A 19,361-nucleotide genomic window follows, 5' to 3' on the forward strand; every position below is an offset into this window, starting at 1 on the left:
ACGTTTCCTTAAAAAGTTAGCGTAGTAATGTTAGCATGCTAACAATAGCATGTGTCAAGTACCAGGTTATAAGACTCTCAGGCGTTCATCTACATTTCTTTTAAAAAAAAGTTAGCATAGTAATGTTAGCATGCTAACATTAGCGTGTGTCAGGTACTATGTTATAAAACTCTGAGCTGTTCAGCTACAACGTTTACTAAAAAGTTAGCATAGTAATGTAAGCATGCTAACGTTAGCATGTGTCAAGTACCAAGTTGTAAGTCACGTAGGCGTTTGGCCCAAACGTTTTCTTAAAAAGTTAGCGTAGTAATGTTAGCATGTGTGAAGTAGCAGCCCTGGGTGTGTGATTTCACCCGTGTGGACGTACCTTCTTGGCGTACTCGGTCATCTTCTTGGGGGAGCTGAAGAAAAGCACGCGTGTTGCCTCAGTGAACTGGATCTGCTCGTAGGCCTTCTCAATGCAGCCTGCTATCTCATCCCTGTAAGGTGGCAAGCAGCTGCTAAATACTTCACACCTGTGGTAAAGCGCTTTTATTGTGAAGGGGGGAAATGTGCTGTTGTTCTCAGCTTGACGAAGATTATTTGAGGCTGTTACAAAAAAGTTTGTCCTGTTTGTACATTGATGTTACATAAATGATGTGGTTCACAACAACACAACAGATGAGATGTGTTGTGTGTGTATGATTGTTTGTACATTGATGTTAGATAAATGATGCCGTTCACAACAACACAACAGATGAGATGTGTTGTGTGTGTATGATTGTTTGTACATTGATGTTACAAAAATGATGTTGTTCACAACAACACAACAGATGAGATGTGTTGTGTGTATGATTGTTTGTACATTGATGTTACATAAATGATGCCGTTCACAACAACACAACAGATGAGGTGTTGTGTGTGTATGATTGTTTGTACATTGATGTTACAAAAATGATGTCGTTCACAACAACACAACAGATTAGATGTGTTGTGTGTGTATGATTGTTTGTACATTGATGTTATGAAATGATGTCGTTCACAACAACACAACAGATGAGATGTGTTGTGTGTGTATGATTGTTTGTACATTGATGTTACAAAAATGATGTCGTTCACAACAACACAACAGATGAGATGTGTTGTGTGTGTGCATGATTGTTTGTACATTGATGTTACAAAAATGATGTCGTTCACAACAACACAACAGATGAGATGTGTTGTGTGTGTGTATGATTGTTTGTACATTGATGCTACAAAATGATGTCGATCACAACAACACAACAGATGAGATGTGTTGTGTGTGTATGATTGTTTGTACATTGATGTTATGAAATGATGTCGTTCACAACAACACAACAGATGAGATGTGTTGTGTGTGTGTGTATGATTGTTTGTACATTGACGTTACATAAATGATGCCGTTCAGAACAACACAACAGATGAGATGTGTTGTGTGTGTGTATGATTGTTTGTACATTGATGTTACAAAAATGATGTCGTTCACAACAACACAACAGATGAGAGGTGTTGTGTGTGTATGATTGTTTGTACATTGATGTTACATAATTGATTCCGTTCAGAACAACACAACAGATGAGATGTGTTGTGTGTGTATGATTGTTTGTACATTGATGTTATGAAATGATGTCGTTCACAACAACACAACAGATGAGATGTGTTGTGTGTGTGTGTATGATTGTTTGTACATTGACGTTACATAAATGATGCCGTTCAGAACAACACAACAGATGAGATGTGTTGTGTGTGTGTATGATTGTTTGTACATTGATGTTACAAAAATGATGTCGTTCACAACAACACAACAGATGAGAGGTGTTGTGTGTGTATGATTGCTTGTACATTGATGTTACATAATTGATTCCGTTCAGAACAACACAACAGATGAGATGTGTTGTGTGTGTATGATTGTTTGTACATTGATGTTACATAAATGATGTCGTTCACAACAACACAACAGATGAGATGTGTTGTGTGTGTATGCCCTAGTGGGTTGTTGTGCTAATGTTGGGGAAAGCTAACAATGCTAACGATGTTAGCACACACAGGCTTTTTTCCTGGGCGTTCTTACCGTATAGTGTCCAGCAAGATGTCAATAAAAAAGTTGTAGCTCTCAGCGGGGATGTTGCCTTTGGCCAGGAAAACTTTGTTGTAGCTTCCCTCCATTAAATACTGTCAGGGCAGAAAGAGGCAGACATATTAGAAGCCTGCACAGGTCACACCTGCACCGCCTAGGCCATGGGTGTCCAAAGTGCGGTCTGGGGGCCATTTGTTTTTTATTGGCCCGCAACACATTCTACAGATACAATAAACACATCCCGGATTGGAGCACTACACCAAAAATCTACATTTCAGAAGAAATTGCATATTGATGCTGAAATGCTAAGTTGTTATCATTCTAACATGCTAACAGTTAGCTTGTGTCATGTACCAAGGTATAAGACTGAGGAGTTCGGCTACAAAATTCCCTAAAATCGTTAGCATTGTAATATTATTAGCATGCTAACGTTAGCATTTGTCAAGTACCAAGTTACTGTATATGACTGAGACGTTCGGCTGCAACATTTTTTTGAAAGCATGAGTCATGTAAATTGTACATGTATAGACTCTGAGGCGTTCGGCTGCAAAATTTCCTTAAAAAGTTAGCATAGTAATGCTAATGTTAGCATATATCAAGTACCAAGCCATAAGACTCTGAGGCGTTCGGCTGCAATATTTCCTAAAAAAGTTAGCATAGTAATGCTAACGCATACCTGCCAACTTTTGAAATCAGAAAAACCTAGTAGCCAGGGTCCAAGGGCCGCAGGCCCCGGTAGGTCCAGGACAAAGTCCTGGTGGGGGGTTCCTTCGCCCCCCGACGCAAAATGATTATTAGCATTCAGACAGGTTAAAATGTTGCTAAAACCATCACTTTTCTATCAGTTACAGTGACTTTTCAAAACAAAAATATTACAGCAAAAATCATATGGGTTGATTGACATGTTTATTCTGTAAGCTAACTTCAATAGTTTGAAATTATTTTGACAGTTAATGCCAGTTATCCTGTCAACCTTTCACAAGACTTAAATTTGTTAATTGAAAGTATAAACAGTATAAACACTTTTTACAGTAAACAAATGTAAAACAGTACTAAACAATTCCATTAAAAAAAAATTTGGTGTCATTATTAACTTTCTGTCCAAGCTTGTATAATCTAATAAATAAATGATAAATGGGTTGTACTTGTATAGCGCTTTTCTACCTTCAAGGTACTCAAAGCGCTTTGACACTACTTCCACATTTACCCATTCACACACACATTCACACACTGATGGAGGGAGCTGCCATGCAAGGCGCTAACCAGCACCCATCAGGAGCAAGGGTGAAGTGTCTTGCTCAGGACACAACGGACATGACGAGGTTGGTACTAGGTGGGGATTGAACCAGGGACCCTCGGGTCGCGCACGGCCATTCTTCCACTGCGCCACGCCGTCCCTACTATCTACTACAATCTACTGCCTTGTTCAATTGTAAAAAATATTCTGTGCCTAAAATTCACATTTCTATCACAATTATCATACTGTAAACATGGTAAGCTAACTTCATTAAAATTAATAGTCCTGTCAATAGCATGGAATTACAATTCAAATGTAGTTTTTTTGTAAGCCTTTCAAAAGAATTCAAAATATGAAAAATTAATGAAAATTAATTTCAGCCATCAGACACTTGAAAAGTGGCACATCACATCTCTAATGTAATCATTTTAACTTTTCAACAGAAATAGCACTGCAAAAATATTAAGGACATACTTCTGTATTTTGGTAGTTATGCTGTCAACATTTAACAAGATTTCTTCAACTTGGACTTGAAAGCATAAATAGTATAAACACTTTTAACAGTATAACAGTACTAAACAATTCCAATAGATAACATTGGTGTCATTACCTTTTTGTTTGCTCAATTATTGCCTACGTAAATAAAACTTCGGCATTTATCACATCCAAAGAATCTGTTTGGGCGACGAAAAACGTTGAAAGTTTTCCACTTGTATCGCTAGCAACGGCATTAGAACGTGGTCTTTTACATCGCTAATTCCTCCGTGTCCGATCGAAAAATCTTGTCTGCACAAGGTGCAATTCGCGTAGTTTTCACCCTTTTTGGAACGGATAATTATTCCCGGATAGGCTTTTGAATATTCTTCACGGAATGACTGCAGTTTTCTTTTTGGTTTAAGACTGGTGTTGTACCGAAATATGTTACCCATCGGAATTTGTAACTCCAGGGGGCGATGTTCCCATGACGTTTGTTTGATGGTTAAACGGCAAGCCCCAAGAGGAGGAGAAGAAGAACGCTTGCGTAAATGGCGTAAACTATCCTTAATGCTGAAACGTCAGTTGTAAGTATTTCAGCATTAATAAATTACACATATTCTGGAAATCAATGACTTGCTTTCATTATAGTATGAGTCCATTGTATCAGCTGTTGATTCTCTCTCACACACATACATTTTCCGGGTTAAAAGCTATCATGGAATGAAACGTCAGTTGTCAGAATTTCAGCATTAATAAATTACACATATTCTGGAAATCAATTACTTACTTTCATTATAGTATGAGTCCATTGTTATTATTAATGCTGAAATTCTGACAACTGACGTTTCAGCATTAAGGATAGTTTACGCCATTTACGCAAGCGTTCTTCTTCTCCTCCTCTTTGGGCTTGCCGTTTAACCATCAAACAAACGTCATGGGAACATCGCCCCCTGGAGTTACAAATTCCGATGGGTAACAGATTTCGGTACAACAACTCGTATGCGATTTTTCTCCGGCTGATTCCATGATCGTTCGCTCGTTTGGAAACAATGGCCTCGTGCTTGGCAGCGGTGCTATAAATAGCCTGGCGCATGGCATTCGGAATGGCTCGATAGGAAGTTATGGGAAGCAGTGTCGATTGTCATTGTTGTTACGCGATTTCGTGAATAAAACTTTTTTTTAAATATATTTTTTTAATTAATGAAAAACCGTATTTTTTATCACTGCAACCGTAACCCGGAATAGGTTGATGAAAACCGTACTAATTACGGGAAAACCAGAGTAGTTGGCGGGTATGCTAACGTTAGCATGTATCAAGTAAATAAATGATAAATGGGTTATACTTGTATAGCGCTTTTCTACCTTCAAGGTACTTAAAGCGCTTTGACAGTATTTCCACATACCAAGGCATAAGACTCTGAGGCGTTCGGCTGCAAAATTTCCTAAAAAAGTTAGCATAGTAATGCTAACATTAGCATGTGTCAAGTATGACTCAGAAGTTCGGCTGCAAAATTTGGAATACAAAGTTGGCTTGGTAAAGTTCACATGCCAGCATGCTAACAGTTAGCATGTGTCAAGTACCAAGTTATAAGACTGAGGCGTTCGGCTATAAAATTTCCTAAAAAAGTTAGCATAGTAATGTTATTAGCATGCTAACGTTAGCATATGTCAAGTACCACGTTATAGGACTCTGAGGCATTCGGTTGCAAAATAGGATAAAACAGTTAGCATGGTAACATTATCATTCTAACATGCTAACAGCTAGCATGTGTCAAGTACCAAGTTATAAGACTGAGGAGTTCGACTACAAAATTTCCTAAAAACGTTAGCATTGTAATGTTAGTAGCATACTAACGTTAGCATTTGTCAAGTACCGAGTTATATGATTCTGAGGCATTCGGTTGCAAAACTGGATAAAACAGTTAGCATAGTAATGTTAACGTTAGCATGTGTCAAGTATGACTCAGACGTTTGGCTGCAAAATTGGATAAAAAAAAGTTGGCTTGGTAATGCTCGCATGCTGACAGTTAACATGTGTCAAGTACCAAGTTATAAGACTCTGAGGCGTTCGGCTACAAAATTCCCTAAAAAAGTTAGCATTGTAATGTTATTCGCATGCTAACGTTAACATGTGGCAAGTACCAAGTTATAAGACTCTGAGGCACTCGGTTGCAAAACTGAATAGAACAGTAACATGGTAATGTTAGCATTTTAACATGCTAACTGTTAGCATGTGTCAAGTACCAAGTTATAAGACTCTGAGGCACTCGGTTGCAAAACTGAACAGTAGCATGGTAATGTTAGCATTTTAACGTGCTAACTGTTAGCATGTGTCATGCGTCACCTGCTCCAGCGACACAGGATGCCTGATGTACACGTTGGTCTGGATGTCCCGTGCACTCAGTCTTTCCAGCTCCGTGTGGAACTCGGACAAGCGGTTCTGTGAGAGCAGGAACAGGAGGTTGAGTCCCAGGATCTGGTGCATATAGGCCGCTTCTGGCAGCTCCTCCCTGAGGAGAAGCAACAAGCGTTGGAATTAGACGTCACACCTTCTAGGCCTGGAGTGTCCAAAGTGACAGCTCAGTCCACACAATTTTACTTTTCAACTTGCAGTAATATTGTCAGAATAATTCTATCCAAGTTATCACAAAACTTTGTGTTTCAATGAGTTCCCGGCGAGCAGACAAACGCGGTCTTTGATCTTACCAATCAAACGGCTTGTAAAACTCCACTGTGTAGGATGGGGAGCGACATGAGGGTGTCGGTTTCTTTGATGTATTGTAATCCACAGGAAGATTTTGTCTTGACCCGAGATCTACAAAGTGGAGAGGAGGCAGGGCCTGACCCCCCTCCAGGCACCTTTTCTTTGAATTGTTTTGTGACCGAGGGCAACGGCTGTTTACGACCTTTTCTTAAAACCAACCTTTTCTTTGAACTGTTTTGTAACCAAAAGCGGTGGCTGTTTATGACCCCCGTCCCTTTAGAAACAGCTGTTTATGACCCCCGTCCCTTTAGAAACAGCTGTTGCCATGTAATCAGGTAAAGTCTAAATAAAAGAGGCGTACAATCTTTCGTCAGAGCTTGGTGGGACACTGTACAAGGGTACAGGTCTACGCGTTTCTCCTCAGTGAGCCAAATTTAATTCTGTCTCTGTTTGATTCCTTGCTTCTTTGTCTGTTTAATAGATGTCATCAGTGTTTGAACCTGACAAATACGCTGTAAAAAAAACCTCCCTAAATGTTACAGTAAAATCTATGGGTCATTTTTATAGTGTACAATTTGATGGATAACATGCTTCCAAATCATAAGTTAAGCAGATATTTAAGTATTTATTTGGATATTGACCAAAAAAGTTAGATAACATAATACACTATATTGCCAAAAGTATTTGGCCAGCCATCCAAATGATAAGAATCAGGTGTACTAATCACTTGGCCCGGCCACAGGTGTATAAAATCAAGCACTTAGGCATGGAGACTGTTTCTACAAACATTTGTGAAAGAATGGGCCGCTCTCAGTGATTTCCAGCGTGGAACTGTCATAGGATGCCACATGTGCAACAAATCCAGTCGTGAAATTTCCTCGCTCCTAAATATTCCAAACTCAACTGTCGGCTTTCTTATAAGAAAATGGAAGAGTTTGGGAACAAACTCTGGTGGTGGTGTAAAGCACGTCACCACTGGACTCTAGAGCAGTGGAGACGCCTTCTCTGGAGTGATGAATCACGCTTTTCCATCTGGCAATCTGATGGACCAGTCTGGGTTTGAGGGTGCCAGGAGAACGCTACATTTCGGACTGCATTGTGTCGAGTGTGAAAATTCGTGGAGGAGGAATTATGGTGTGGGGTCGTTTTTCAGGACCCTTAGTTCCAGAGAAAGGAACTTTGAATGCTCCAGGAGACCAAAACATTTTGGACAATTCCACGCTCCCAACCTTGTGGGAACAGTTTGGAGCGGGCCCCTTCCTCTTCCAACATGACTGTGCACCAGTGCACAAAGCAAGGTCCACAAAGACATGGATGACAGAGTCTGGTGTGGATGAACTTGACTGGCCTGCACAGAGTCCTGACCTGAACCCGATAGAACATTTCTGGAATGAATTAGAACGGAGACTGAGAGCCAGGCCTTCTCCACCAACATCAGTGTGTGACCTCACCAATGCGCTTTTGGAAGAATGGTCGAAAATTCCTATAAACACAAATTTAAACCGTTCCAACTTCAAACCGTTCAGCCTATTCGGGAATCGCGGGCTTTCCCTTGACAAATTCCAAAAATTCCCAGATTTCCCATAATTTCAGGTTTTCCTGGACATTTTTCCCATTCAAAATTAATTGCCCATTCTTCAAACTTCCACCATTTCCACATTTTTCAACCGATTCAAACCATTCCACCTTCAACACATTTCACCATCCTGGAAATTCAAACTACCTTTATTCCAAGTTAAAAAAAATTCCAGGATTTTCCAGAATTCCTGATTTTCTAAAGCCCATATTTCCACCGTATTTTTTTTGGCAACGACTCCTTTCACATTTTTCAACGCATTTCAACCGTCAAAACATACCTCTTAATCTGGAAAAATTCCCGGTTTTCACGAAATTCCGTAATACCATTTATCAATTCAACATGTTACTACTTCAACATTTCTCGACCGATTTGAAAATGTTCAACACCAACCATTTCAACTCACTCAGTCCATTCAAGTTGTTTTTTTTTACCATTTTCAAAAAAATTCTCGTTTTTCCCGAAATTTCCAAATTTTGGGGGAATGTCCCATTGAAATCAATGGAACATTCTTCAAAGTTCCACAACTCCCACATTTTTCATCTGGTTCAAACCGTTCCAACTTCAAAATCTTCAGCCTGTTTGGGAATTGTGTGCTCTACTTCAACAATTCTAGAAAAATTCCAGGATTTCAGTTCAACTTCAGCATTGGTGCATTCACATGCAATTCCTTCAGGAATTGCCTCATCTAGTTGACATATATTGTTTCCAGGCTTTTGTGGGCCATATAAAATGATGTGGAGGACCAGATCTGGCCTGCGAGCCTTGAGTTTGACACATGTGCTCTAGAACAACAACTGGTTCGGAACCAACAGTGTTCGGACTGTAATCATCCAAATATGATTAGCAGCAAAGTGGACAGCCGTCAACCTTGTGGCTCGGAAATCGAACGGAGGTGTCAAATATGCTAGCTAGAAGATTCGCTAACTAACAAGCTTGTTCTGGTCTCCCCTTCCTGCAACTTAGAGTGAGGGTCAGCGAGCCGCATGCAGCTCTTTAGTGCCGCCCTAGTGGCTCCCTGGAGCATTCTAAAAAAGGACTGAAGATGGAAAAAGATGGGGGTAAACATTTTTTTTTGTTTGTTTTAGTATGTTTTTTGTTTGAAGACAAACATGACACAAACCTTCCCAATTGTTAGAAAGCCAACTATTTAATATGTTTGTGTGTATGCTTCACTGAGGACAGTATTTGGTGAAAATAGTTTTGTCCTACTAGTTTCGGCGGGTTCTTGAACTCACCATAGTGTGGACTGTGACGCAACACTATGTAAAATCTTCCACTCCTTGGTCTCATTTTGTCCACCAAACGTTTTATACTGTGCGTGAATGCACAAAGGTGCGCTTTGTTGATGTTATTGACTTGTTAGAGTGCTAATCAGGCATATTTGGTCACTGCATGACTACAAGCTAATCAATGCTTTAATGCTATTTAGGCTAGCTGTATGTACATATTACACCATTATGCCTCATTTGTAGGTATATTTGAGCTCATTTTTATATCCTTTACTTTTATACTCTTTGTATATAATTTAGTTTTGCATGTCTCATGACACATTTCAGATAGTTGTTTGTGTGCCATGTTGTTCCAGACCACAGCAAACATTACCGAGCTTGCCAAAGATTGTAATAAATCTATCAAAAGAAGACAGCCTGCCGTTTCCTTTAACTTGGACACACACATCTATACCTTTGGCCATTAAAAGCCAGTAACTTCCAGGAGTTATCGCACCTTCTGTGTAGCCTCTGATTTACTAATGGTTTCTAATGTTGTAAAAATGTGTAGAATAAATATTACATTTCAACATTTCTGTCAACGAAGATTTGCTTCAGCCTGCGACACACAGTCATTTTGATAGTAGGCTAATATAACTAATATAGACACTTACATCATGTGTTGCCTTCATTATAACACTTATATACGGCTTTTCATTTTTTGCAGCTCCAGGCAGATTTGTTTTTTGTATTTTTGGTCCAATATGTCTCTTTCAACGTTTTGGGTTGCCGACCCCTGGGCTAGAGGAACAACAAGCGCCTGCGGCCGAGGCGAGCATTTAAAATGTTTTGTTTAGATTGTAATTTTATTGATATTTCATTAAAAAAAAACGCGGAAATAATATTTTGACGCGGAAATTAACATTCAAAAACGCAAATTTCCATGTTTTCGCAAACATTTAACAGGCCTGTGATCAAAATGCACAAACAAACAATGCTTTAAGTAGCTCCATTACTTGTAGTCAAAGTAGTAGCACTTCAACTGGGCCATGTATCTCTCAAAGGAAGGTATGTCTTTTTTGAGGATACTCCACAGGGCTCCAATTTCGAGGACATCGCCTAAAAAAAATGCAATGTGTTGATAAGCGCGATTCTACTTAAATAATCCCATACATTATTGATTTTTAAAACATACTTACGCGCCAAAATAAGCTGCTGCTTTGTAAACGCTGAGCCACTTGTAGGCAGAAAGTTGAGCTCCAGTAACGACACCTGTGACAAGAAATGTAAATATTAGTGTAATACTTGACACAATTTTAACCTGGTAACTTTTCACGTTAATATAAGATACACAAGCAGTGTTGGCGTTTATGCACTTTTTGTGTCTTTTTACGCATTGAAATCAGAAAGGACACCGCCCAGTTTGCTTGTTTTTTTTTAATTCTATCAATTATCGCTTTCCGCCGGTGTTTTGTTTAGTTTCTATTTGCCATGTGTCAAATTTTTGTCCGTGTTTATCGCGTTTTTATTGGTCTTAAATTTTGATTGGCCGAAAGTTTTATCAATCACAAATAATGCCTCAGTTTGCACTGGGACAACTTTACGGCGAGGGGCTGTCAAAAGAAATACTTCAATGTAAACCCTAAGGTGAGTGTAAAGTCAACCTTTTTAACTTCATCCTGTGCCATGTTTCCAGTAAATGACTTCTTTTAGTCTTTGTGAGTCCATGGAAACTTCACTTTTATCTCCCGCTGAAGCGACATCTACGACACCTCCTCCGCCCCAAAAACATACTTTGTAGGTCCACAAATATGTGCCTTTTGAAGTGTTAATGTGCGAGGAGTGTTGAAAAGGAGTCTCTTGGAGAAGTGGCTGACAAGTTAGCAAGTGTCGCTCGCATCGCTGACAGTGACATCATCACGGTCATTGTTTACTGAAGCACAGATGCTGACTGTGCGTTATGATAAACGTGCATGCGTCGCCAGGCTCTGCTTTTTATCCATAGACTTATCAGATTAAATTTTTTATTATCTATAGAAGGGGTGTCAAAATGCTAATTATCGGTCCTGCTAGACACCGACATTTATTTAATAATACCACCTTAACATTTGACAACCAAACAATTAAGCAAGGCGACTCGGTAAAGAATCTGGGTATTATCTTCGACCCAACTCTCTCGTTTGCGTCACACATTAAGAGTGTTACTAAAACGGCCTTCTTTCATCTCCGTAATATCGCTAAAATTCGTTCTATTTTATCCACGAGCGACGCTGAGATCATTATTCATGCGTTCGTTACGTCTCGTCTTGATTACTGTAACGTATTATTTTCGGGTCTCCCTATGTCTAGCATTAAAAGATTACAGTTGGTACAAAATGCGGCTGCTAGACTTTTGACAAGAACAAGAAAGTTTGATCATATTACGCCTATACTGGCTCACCAGCACTGGCTTCCTGTGCACTTAAGATGTGACTTTAAGGTTTTACTACTTACGTATAAAATACTACACGGTCTAGCTCCAGCCTATCTTGCCGATTGTATTGTACCATATGTCCCGGCAAGAAATCTGCGTTCAAAGAACTACGGCTTATTAGTGATTCCCAGAGCCCAAAAAAAGCCTGCGGGCTATAGAGCGTTTTCTATTGGGGCTCCAGTACTATGGAATGCCCTCCCGGTAACAGTTAGAGATGCTACCTCAGTAGGAGCATTTAAGTCCCATCTTAAAACTCATTTGTATACTCTAGCCTTTAAATAGATCCACTATGGACTGGACTCTCACACTATTATGTTAGATCCACTATGGACTGGACTCTCACACTATTATGTTAGATCCACTATGGACTGGACTCTCACTATTATGTTAGATCCACTATGGACTGGACTCACACTATTATGTTAGATCCACTATGGACTGGACTCACACTATTATGTTAGATACACTATGGACTGGACTCTCACTATTATGTTAGATCCACTATGGACTGGACTCACACTATTATGTTAGATCCACTATGGACTGGACTCTCACTATTATGTTAGATCCACTATGGACTGGACTCACACTATTATGTTGGATCCACTATGGACTGGACTCTCACTATTATGTTAGATCCACTATGGACTGAACTCTCACACTATTATGTTAGATCCACTATGGACTAGACTCTCACACTATTATGTTAGATCCATTATGGACTGGACTCTCACACTATTATGCTAGATCCACTATGGACTGGACTCACTCTATTATGTTAGATCCACTACGGACTGGACTCTCACTATTATGTTAGATCCACTATGGACTGGACTCTCACACTATTATGTTAGATCCACTATGGACTGGACTCACACTATTATGTTAGATCCACTATGGACTGGACTCTCACACTATTATGTTAGATCCACTATGGACTGGACTCTCACACTATTATGTTAGATCTACTATGGACTGGACTCTCACACTATTATGCTAGATCCACTATGGACTGGACTCACACTATTATGTTAGATCCACTACGGACTGGACTCTCACTATTATGTTAGATCCACTATGGACTGGACTCTCACTATTATGTTAGATCCACTATGGACTGGACTCTCACACTATTATGTTAGATCCACTATGGACTGGACTCTCACACTATTATGTTAGATCCACTATGGATTGGACTCTCACTATTATGTTGGATCCACTATGGACTGGACTTTCACAATATTATGTCAGACCCACTCGACATCCATTGCTTTCGGTCTCCCTTGTGTGGGTGGGACAAGTGCTTCTTTTCTTTTCTCCTCTGCTCCCCCCTATCCCTTGTGGAGGGGGAGACACACAGGTTCGGTGGCCATGGATGAAGTGCTGGCTGTCCAGAGTCGAGACCCGGGGTAGACCGCTCGCCTGTGCATCGGTTGGGAACATCTCTGCGCTGCTGACCCGTCTCCGCTCGGGACGGTTTCCTGCTGGCCCCACTATGGACTGGACTCTCACTGTTATGTTAGATCCACTATGGACTGGACTCTCACTATTATGTTAGATCCACTATGGACTGGACTCTCACACTATTATATTAGATCCACTATGGACTGGACTCTCACTATTATGTTAGATCCACTATGGACTGGACTCTCACACTATTATGTTAGATCCACTATGGACTGGACTCTCACACTATTATGTTAGATCCACTATGGACTGGACTCTCACACTATTATGTTAGATCCACTATGGACTGGACTCTCACTATTATGTTGGATCCACTATGGACTGGACTCTCACTATTATGTTAGATCCACTATGGACTGGACTCTTACACTATTATGTTAGATCTACTATGGACTGGACTCTCACACTATTATGCTAGATCCACTATGGACTGGACTCTCACTATTATGTTAGATCCACTATGGACTGGACTCTCACTATTATGTTAGATCCACTATGGACTGGACTCACACTATTATGTTAGATCCACTATGGACTGGACTCTCACTAATATGTTAGATCCACTATGGACTGGACTCTCACTATTATGTTAGATCCACTATGGACTGGACTCTCACTATTATGTTAGATCCACTATGGACTGGACTCTCACACTATTATGTTAGATCCACTATGGACTGGACTCTCACTATTATGTTAGATCCACTATGGCCTGGACTAACACTATTATGTTAGATCCACTATGGACTGGACTCTCACACTATTATGTTAGATCCACTACGGACTGGACTCTCACTATTATGTTAGATCCACTATGGACTGGACTCTCACACTATTATGTTAGATCCACTATGGACTGGACTCTCACACTATTATGTTAGATCCACTATGGACTGGACTCTCACACTATTATGCTAGATCCACTATGGACTGGACTCACACTATTATGTTAGATCCACTATGGACTGGACTCACACTATTATGCTAGATCCACTATGGACTGGACTCACACTATTATGTTAGATCCACTATGGACTGGACTAACACTATTATGTTAGATCCACTATGGACTGGACTCTCACTATTATGTTAGATCCACTATGGACTGGACTCTCACACTATTATGTTAGATCCACTATGGACTGGACTCTCACTATTATGTTAGATCCACTACGGACTGGACTCTCACTATTATGTTAGATCCACTATGGACTGGACTCTCACTATTATGTTAGATCCACTATGGACTGGACTCTCACACTATTATGTTAGATCCACTATGGACTGGACTCTCACACTATTATGTTAGATCCACTATGGATTGGACTCTCACTATTATGTTGGATCCACTATGGACTGGACTTTCACAATATTATGTCAGACCCACTCGACATCCATTGCTTTCGGTCTCCCTTGTGTGGGTGGGACAAGTGCTTCTTTTCTTTTCTCCTCTGCTCCCCCCTATCCCTTGTGGAGGGGGAGACACACAGGTTCGGTGGCCATGGATGAAGTGCTGGCTGTCCAGAGTCGAGACCCGGGGTGGACCGCTCGCCTGTGCATCGGTTGGGAACATCTCTGCGCTGCTGACCCGTCTCCGCTCGGGACGGTTTCCTGCTGGCCCCACTATGGACTGGACTCTCACTGTTATGTTAGATCCACTATGGACTGGACTCTCACTATTATGTTAGATCCACTATGGACTGGACTCTCACACTATTATATTAGATCCACTATGGACTGGACTCTCACTATTATGTTAGATCCACTATGGACTGGACTCACACTATTATGTTAGATCCACTACGGACTGGACTCTCACTATTATGTTAGATCCACTATGGACTGGACTCTCACACTATTATGTTAGATCCACTATGGACTGGACTAACACTATTATGTTAGATCCACTATGGACTGGACTCTCACTATTATGTTAGATCCACTATGGACTGGACTCTCACACTATTATGTTAGATCCACTATGGACTGGACTCTCACTATTATGTTAGATCCACTATGGACTGGACTCACACTATTATGTTAGATCCACTATGGACTGGACTCACACTATTATGTTAGATCCACTATGGACTGGACTCTCACTATTATGTTAGATCCACTATGGACTGGACTCTCACACTATTATGTTAGATCCACTATGGACTGGACTCTCACACTATTATGCTAGATCCACTATGGACTGGACTCACACTATTATGTTAGATCCACTACGGACTGGACTCTCACTATTATGTTAGATCCACTATGGACTGGACTCTCACACTATTATGTTAGATCCACTATGGACTGGACTCTCACTATTATGTTAGATACACTATGGACTGGACTCTCACTATTATGTTAGATCCACTATGGACTGGACTCTCACTATTATGTTAGATCCACTATGGACTCTCACACTATTATATTAGATCCACTATGGACTGGACTCTCACACTATTATGTTAGATCCACTATGGACTGGACTCTCACTATTATGTTAGATCCACTATGGCCTGGACTAACACTATTATGTTAGATCCACTATGGACTGGACTCTCACTATTATGTTAGATCCACTATGGACTGGACTCTCACTATTTTGTTAGATCCACTATGGACTGGACTCACACTATTATGTTAGATCCACTATGGACTGGACTCTCACTATTATGTTAGATCCACTATGGACTGGACTCTCACACTATTATGTTAGATCCACTATGGACTGGACTCTCACACTATTATGTTAGATCCACTATGGACTGGACTCTCACTATTATGTTAGATCCACTATGGACTGGACTCACACTATTATGTTAGATCCACTATGGACTGGACTAACACTATTATGTTAGATCCACTATGGACTGGACTCTCACTATTATGTTAGATCCACTATGGACTGGACTCTCACTATTATGTTAGATCCACTATGGCCTGGACTCACACTATTATGCTAGATCCACTATGGACTGGACTCACACTATTATGTTAGATCCACTATGGACTGGACTAACACTATTATGTTAGATCCACTATGGACTGGACTCTCACTTTTATGTTAGATCCACCATGGACTGGACTCTCACACTATTATGTTAGATCCACTATGGACTGGACTCTCACTATTATGTTAGATCCACTATGGACTGGACTCACACTATTATGCTAGATCCACTATGGACTGGACTCACACTATTATGTTAGATCCACTATGGACTGGACTAACACTATTATGTTAGATCCACTATGGACTGGACTCTCACTATTATGTTAGATCCACTATGGACTGGACTCTCACACTATTATGTTAGAGCCACTATGGACTGGACTCTCACACTATTATGTTAGATCCACTATGGACTGGACTCTCACACTATTATGCTAGATCCACTATGGACTGGACTCTCACTATTATGTTAGATCCACTATGGACTGGACTCTCACTATTATGTTAGATCCACTATGGACTGGACTCTCACACTATTATGTTAGATCCACTATGGACTGGACTCTCACTATTATGTTAGATCCACTATGGACTGGACTCTCACACTATTATATTAGATCCACTATGGACTGGACTCTCACACTATTATGTTAGATCCACTATGGACTGGACTCTCACTATTATGTTAGATCCACTATGGACTGGACTCTCACTATTATGTTAGATCCACTATGGACTGGACTCTCACTATTATGTTAGATCCACTATGGACTGGACTCTCACACTATTATGTTAGATCCACTATGGACTGTACTCTCACACTATTATGTTAGATCCACTATGGACTGGACTCTCACACTATTTTGTTAAATCCACTATGGACTGGACTCACACTATTATGTTAGATCCACTACGGACTGGACTCTCACTATTATGTTAGATCCACTATGGACTGGACTCTCACTATTATGTTAGATCCACTATGGACTGGACTCTCACACTATTATGTTAGATCCACTATGGACTGGACTCTCACACTATTATGTTAGATCCACTATGGATTGGACTCTCACTATTATGTTGGATCCACTATGGACTGGACTTTCACAATATTATGTCAGACCCACTCGACATCCATTGCTTTCGGTCTCCCTTGTGTGGGTGGGACAAGTGCTTCTTTTCTTTTCTCCTCTGCTCCCCCCTATCCCTTGTGGAGGGGGAGACACACAGGTTCGGTGGCCATGGATGAAGTGCTGGCTGTCCAGAGTCGAGACCCGGGGTAGACCGCTCGCCTGTGCATCGGTTGGGAACATCTCTGCGCTGCTGACCCGTCTCCGCTCGGGACGGTTTCCTGCTGGCCCCACTATGGACTGGACTCTCACTGTTATGTTAGATCCACTATGGACTGGACTCTCACTATTATGTTAGATCCACTATGGACTGGACTCTCACACTATTATGTTAGATCTACTATGGACTGGACTCTCACACTATTATGCTAGATCCACTATGGACTGGACTCTCACTATTATGTTAGATCCACTATGGACTGGACTCTCACACTATTATGTTAGATCCACTATGGACTGGACTCTCACTATTATGTTAGATCCACTATGGACTGGACTCTCACACTATTATATTAGATCCACTATGGACTGGACTCTCACACTATTATGCTAGATCCACTATGGACTGGACTCACACTATTATGTTAGATCCACTACGGACTGGACTCTCACTATTATGATAGATCCACTATGGACTGGACTCTCACACTATTATGTTAGATCCACTATGGACTGGACTCTCACTATTATGTTAGATCCACTATGGACTGGACTCTCACACTATTATATTAGATCCACTATGGACTGGACTCTCACACTATTTTGTTAAATCCACTATGGACTGGACTCTCACTATTATGTTAGATCCACTACGGACTGGACTCTCACTATTATGTTAGATCCACCATGGACTGGACTAACACTATTATGTTAGATCCACTATGGACTGGACTCTCACTTTTATGTTAGATCCACTATGGACTGGACCCTCACACTATTATGTTCGATCCACTATGGACTGGACTCTCACTATTATGTTAAATCCACTATGGACTGGACTCACACTATTATGCTAGATCCACTATGGACTGGACTCACACTATTATGTTAGATCCACTATGGACTGGACTAACACTATTTTGTTAGATCCACTATGGACTGGACTCTCCCTATTATGTTAGATCCACTATGGCCTGGACTAACACTATTATGTTAGATCCACTATGGACTGGACTCTCACACTATTATGTTAGATCCACTATGGACTGGACTCTCACTATTATGTTGGATCCACTATGGACTGGACTTTCACAATATTATGTCAGACCCACTCGACATCCATTGCTTTCGGTCTCCCCTTGAGGGTGGATAGGGTGGGGGGGGGGGGGGGGGGGGGGGGTTACCCACTTATGCGGTCCTCTCCAAGGTTTCTCATAGTCATTCACACCGACGTCCCATTGGGGTGAGTTTTTCCTTGCCCTTGTGTGGGCTCTGTACCGAGGATGTCGTTGTGGCTTGTGCAGCCCTTTGAGACATTTGTGATTTAGGGCTATATAAATAAACATTGATTGATTGATGTGTAAACGTGTATATATATATATATATATATATATATATATATATATGTAAACATAGATATATAGATATACCGGCCCCCAGACACTTTTTTTCTCTTATTTTGGCCACCGGGTCAAAATAATTGCCCAGGCCTGTTATAGATGAAGAAATGCTGACATTTTGAGGACTAACACCACTCTTGAAAAATGTTTGAATTCATTTAGATATATATTCATTTCTTCACAAATGGGGAAAAAAACAACACAAGCGGGCGTTATTGTTGCTAGCTAACGTTAGCATGTTTAGCTCCGCTAGCTAACAGAGCTAGAGCACATATTGTATCTGTGTTAAAACACAAAAAGACTAAAGCAACATTCGAGATGCGTGAGGCTACCTTAAGTTTGATTAGAAGATCTCCGCATTTGTTCAGACTCGGGTTCTTTTTGTTCCACTCCGCTTTCAGCGTCTCGTAGAGCCCCGCTGTCTCCCTCAGCGCCATGGTGATTCTGCACATTCAGCGCGACACCGGCTGTCGTAATACGGCGCAGTACGGCAAACG

At 40.7% G+C, this 19,361-nt stretch overlaps 1 protein-coding gene across 1 annotated transcript in view; it reads right to left on the reverse strand.

Moving 5' to 3' along the window:
* psmd8 (proteasome 26S subunit, non-ATPase 8) overlaps positions 1-19,361 on the reverse strand; it is a 20,509-nt gene extending 1,148 nt beyond the window's left edge. Inside the window, exons 1-6 of the mRNA XM_061972348.1 lie at positions 19,197-19,361; positions 10,482-10,554; positions 10,299-10,401; positions 6,136-6,301; positions 2,072-2,172; positions 368-479 (exon numbers count right to left, since the gene is read on the reverse strand). Coding sequence (XP_061828332.1) covers positions 368-479; positions 2,072-2,172; positions 6,136-6,301; positions 10,299-10,401; positions 10,482-10,554; positions 19,197-19,316 — 675 coding nt within the window. The 5' untranslated portion in view covers positions 19,317-19,361. The remainder of the gene's footprint in view (positions 1-367; positions 480-2,071; positions 2,173-6,135; positions 6,302-10,298; positions 10,402-10,481; positions 10,555-19,196) is intronic.

The sequence above is a fragment of the Nerophis lumbriciformis genome, linkage group LG17 (genome assembly GCF_033978685.3).
Source record: "Nerophis lumbriciformis linkage group LG17, RoL_Nlum_v2.1, whole genome shotgun sequence".
Taxonomy (NCBI): domain Eukaryota; kingdom Metazoa; phylum Chordata; class Actinopteri; order Syngnathiformes; family Syngnathidae; genus Nerophis; species Nerophis lumbriciformis.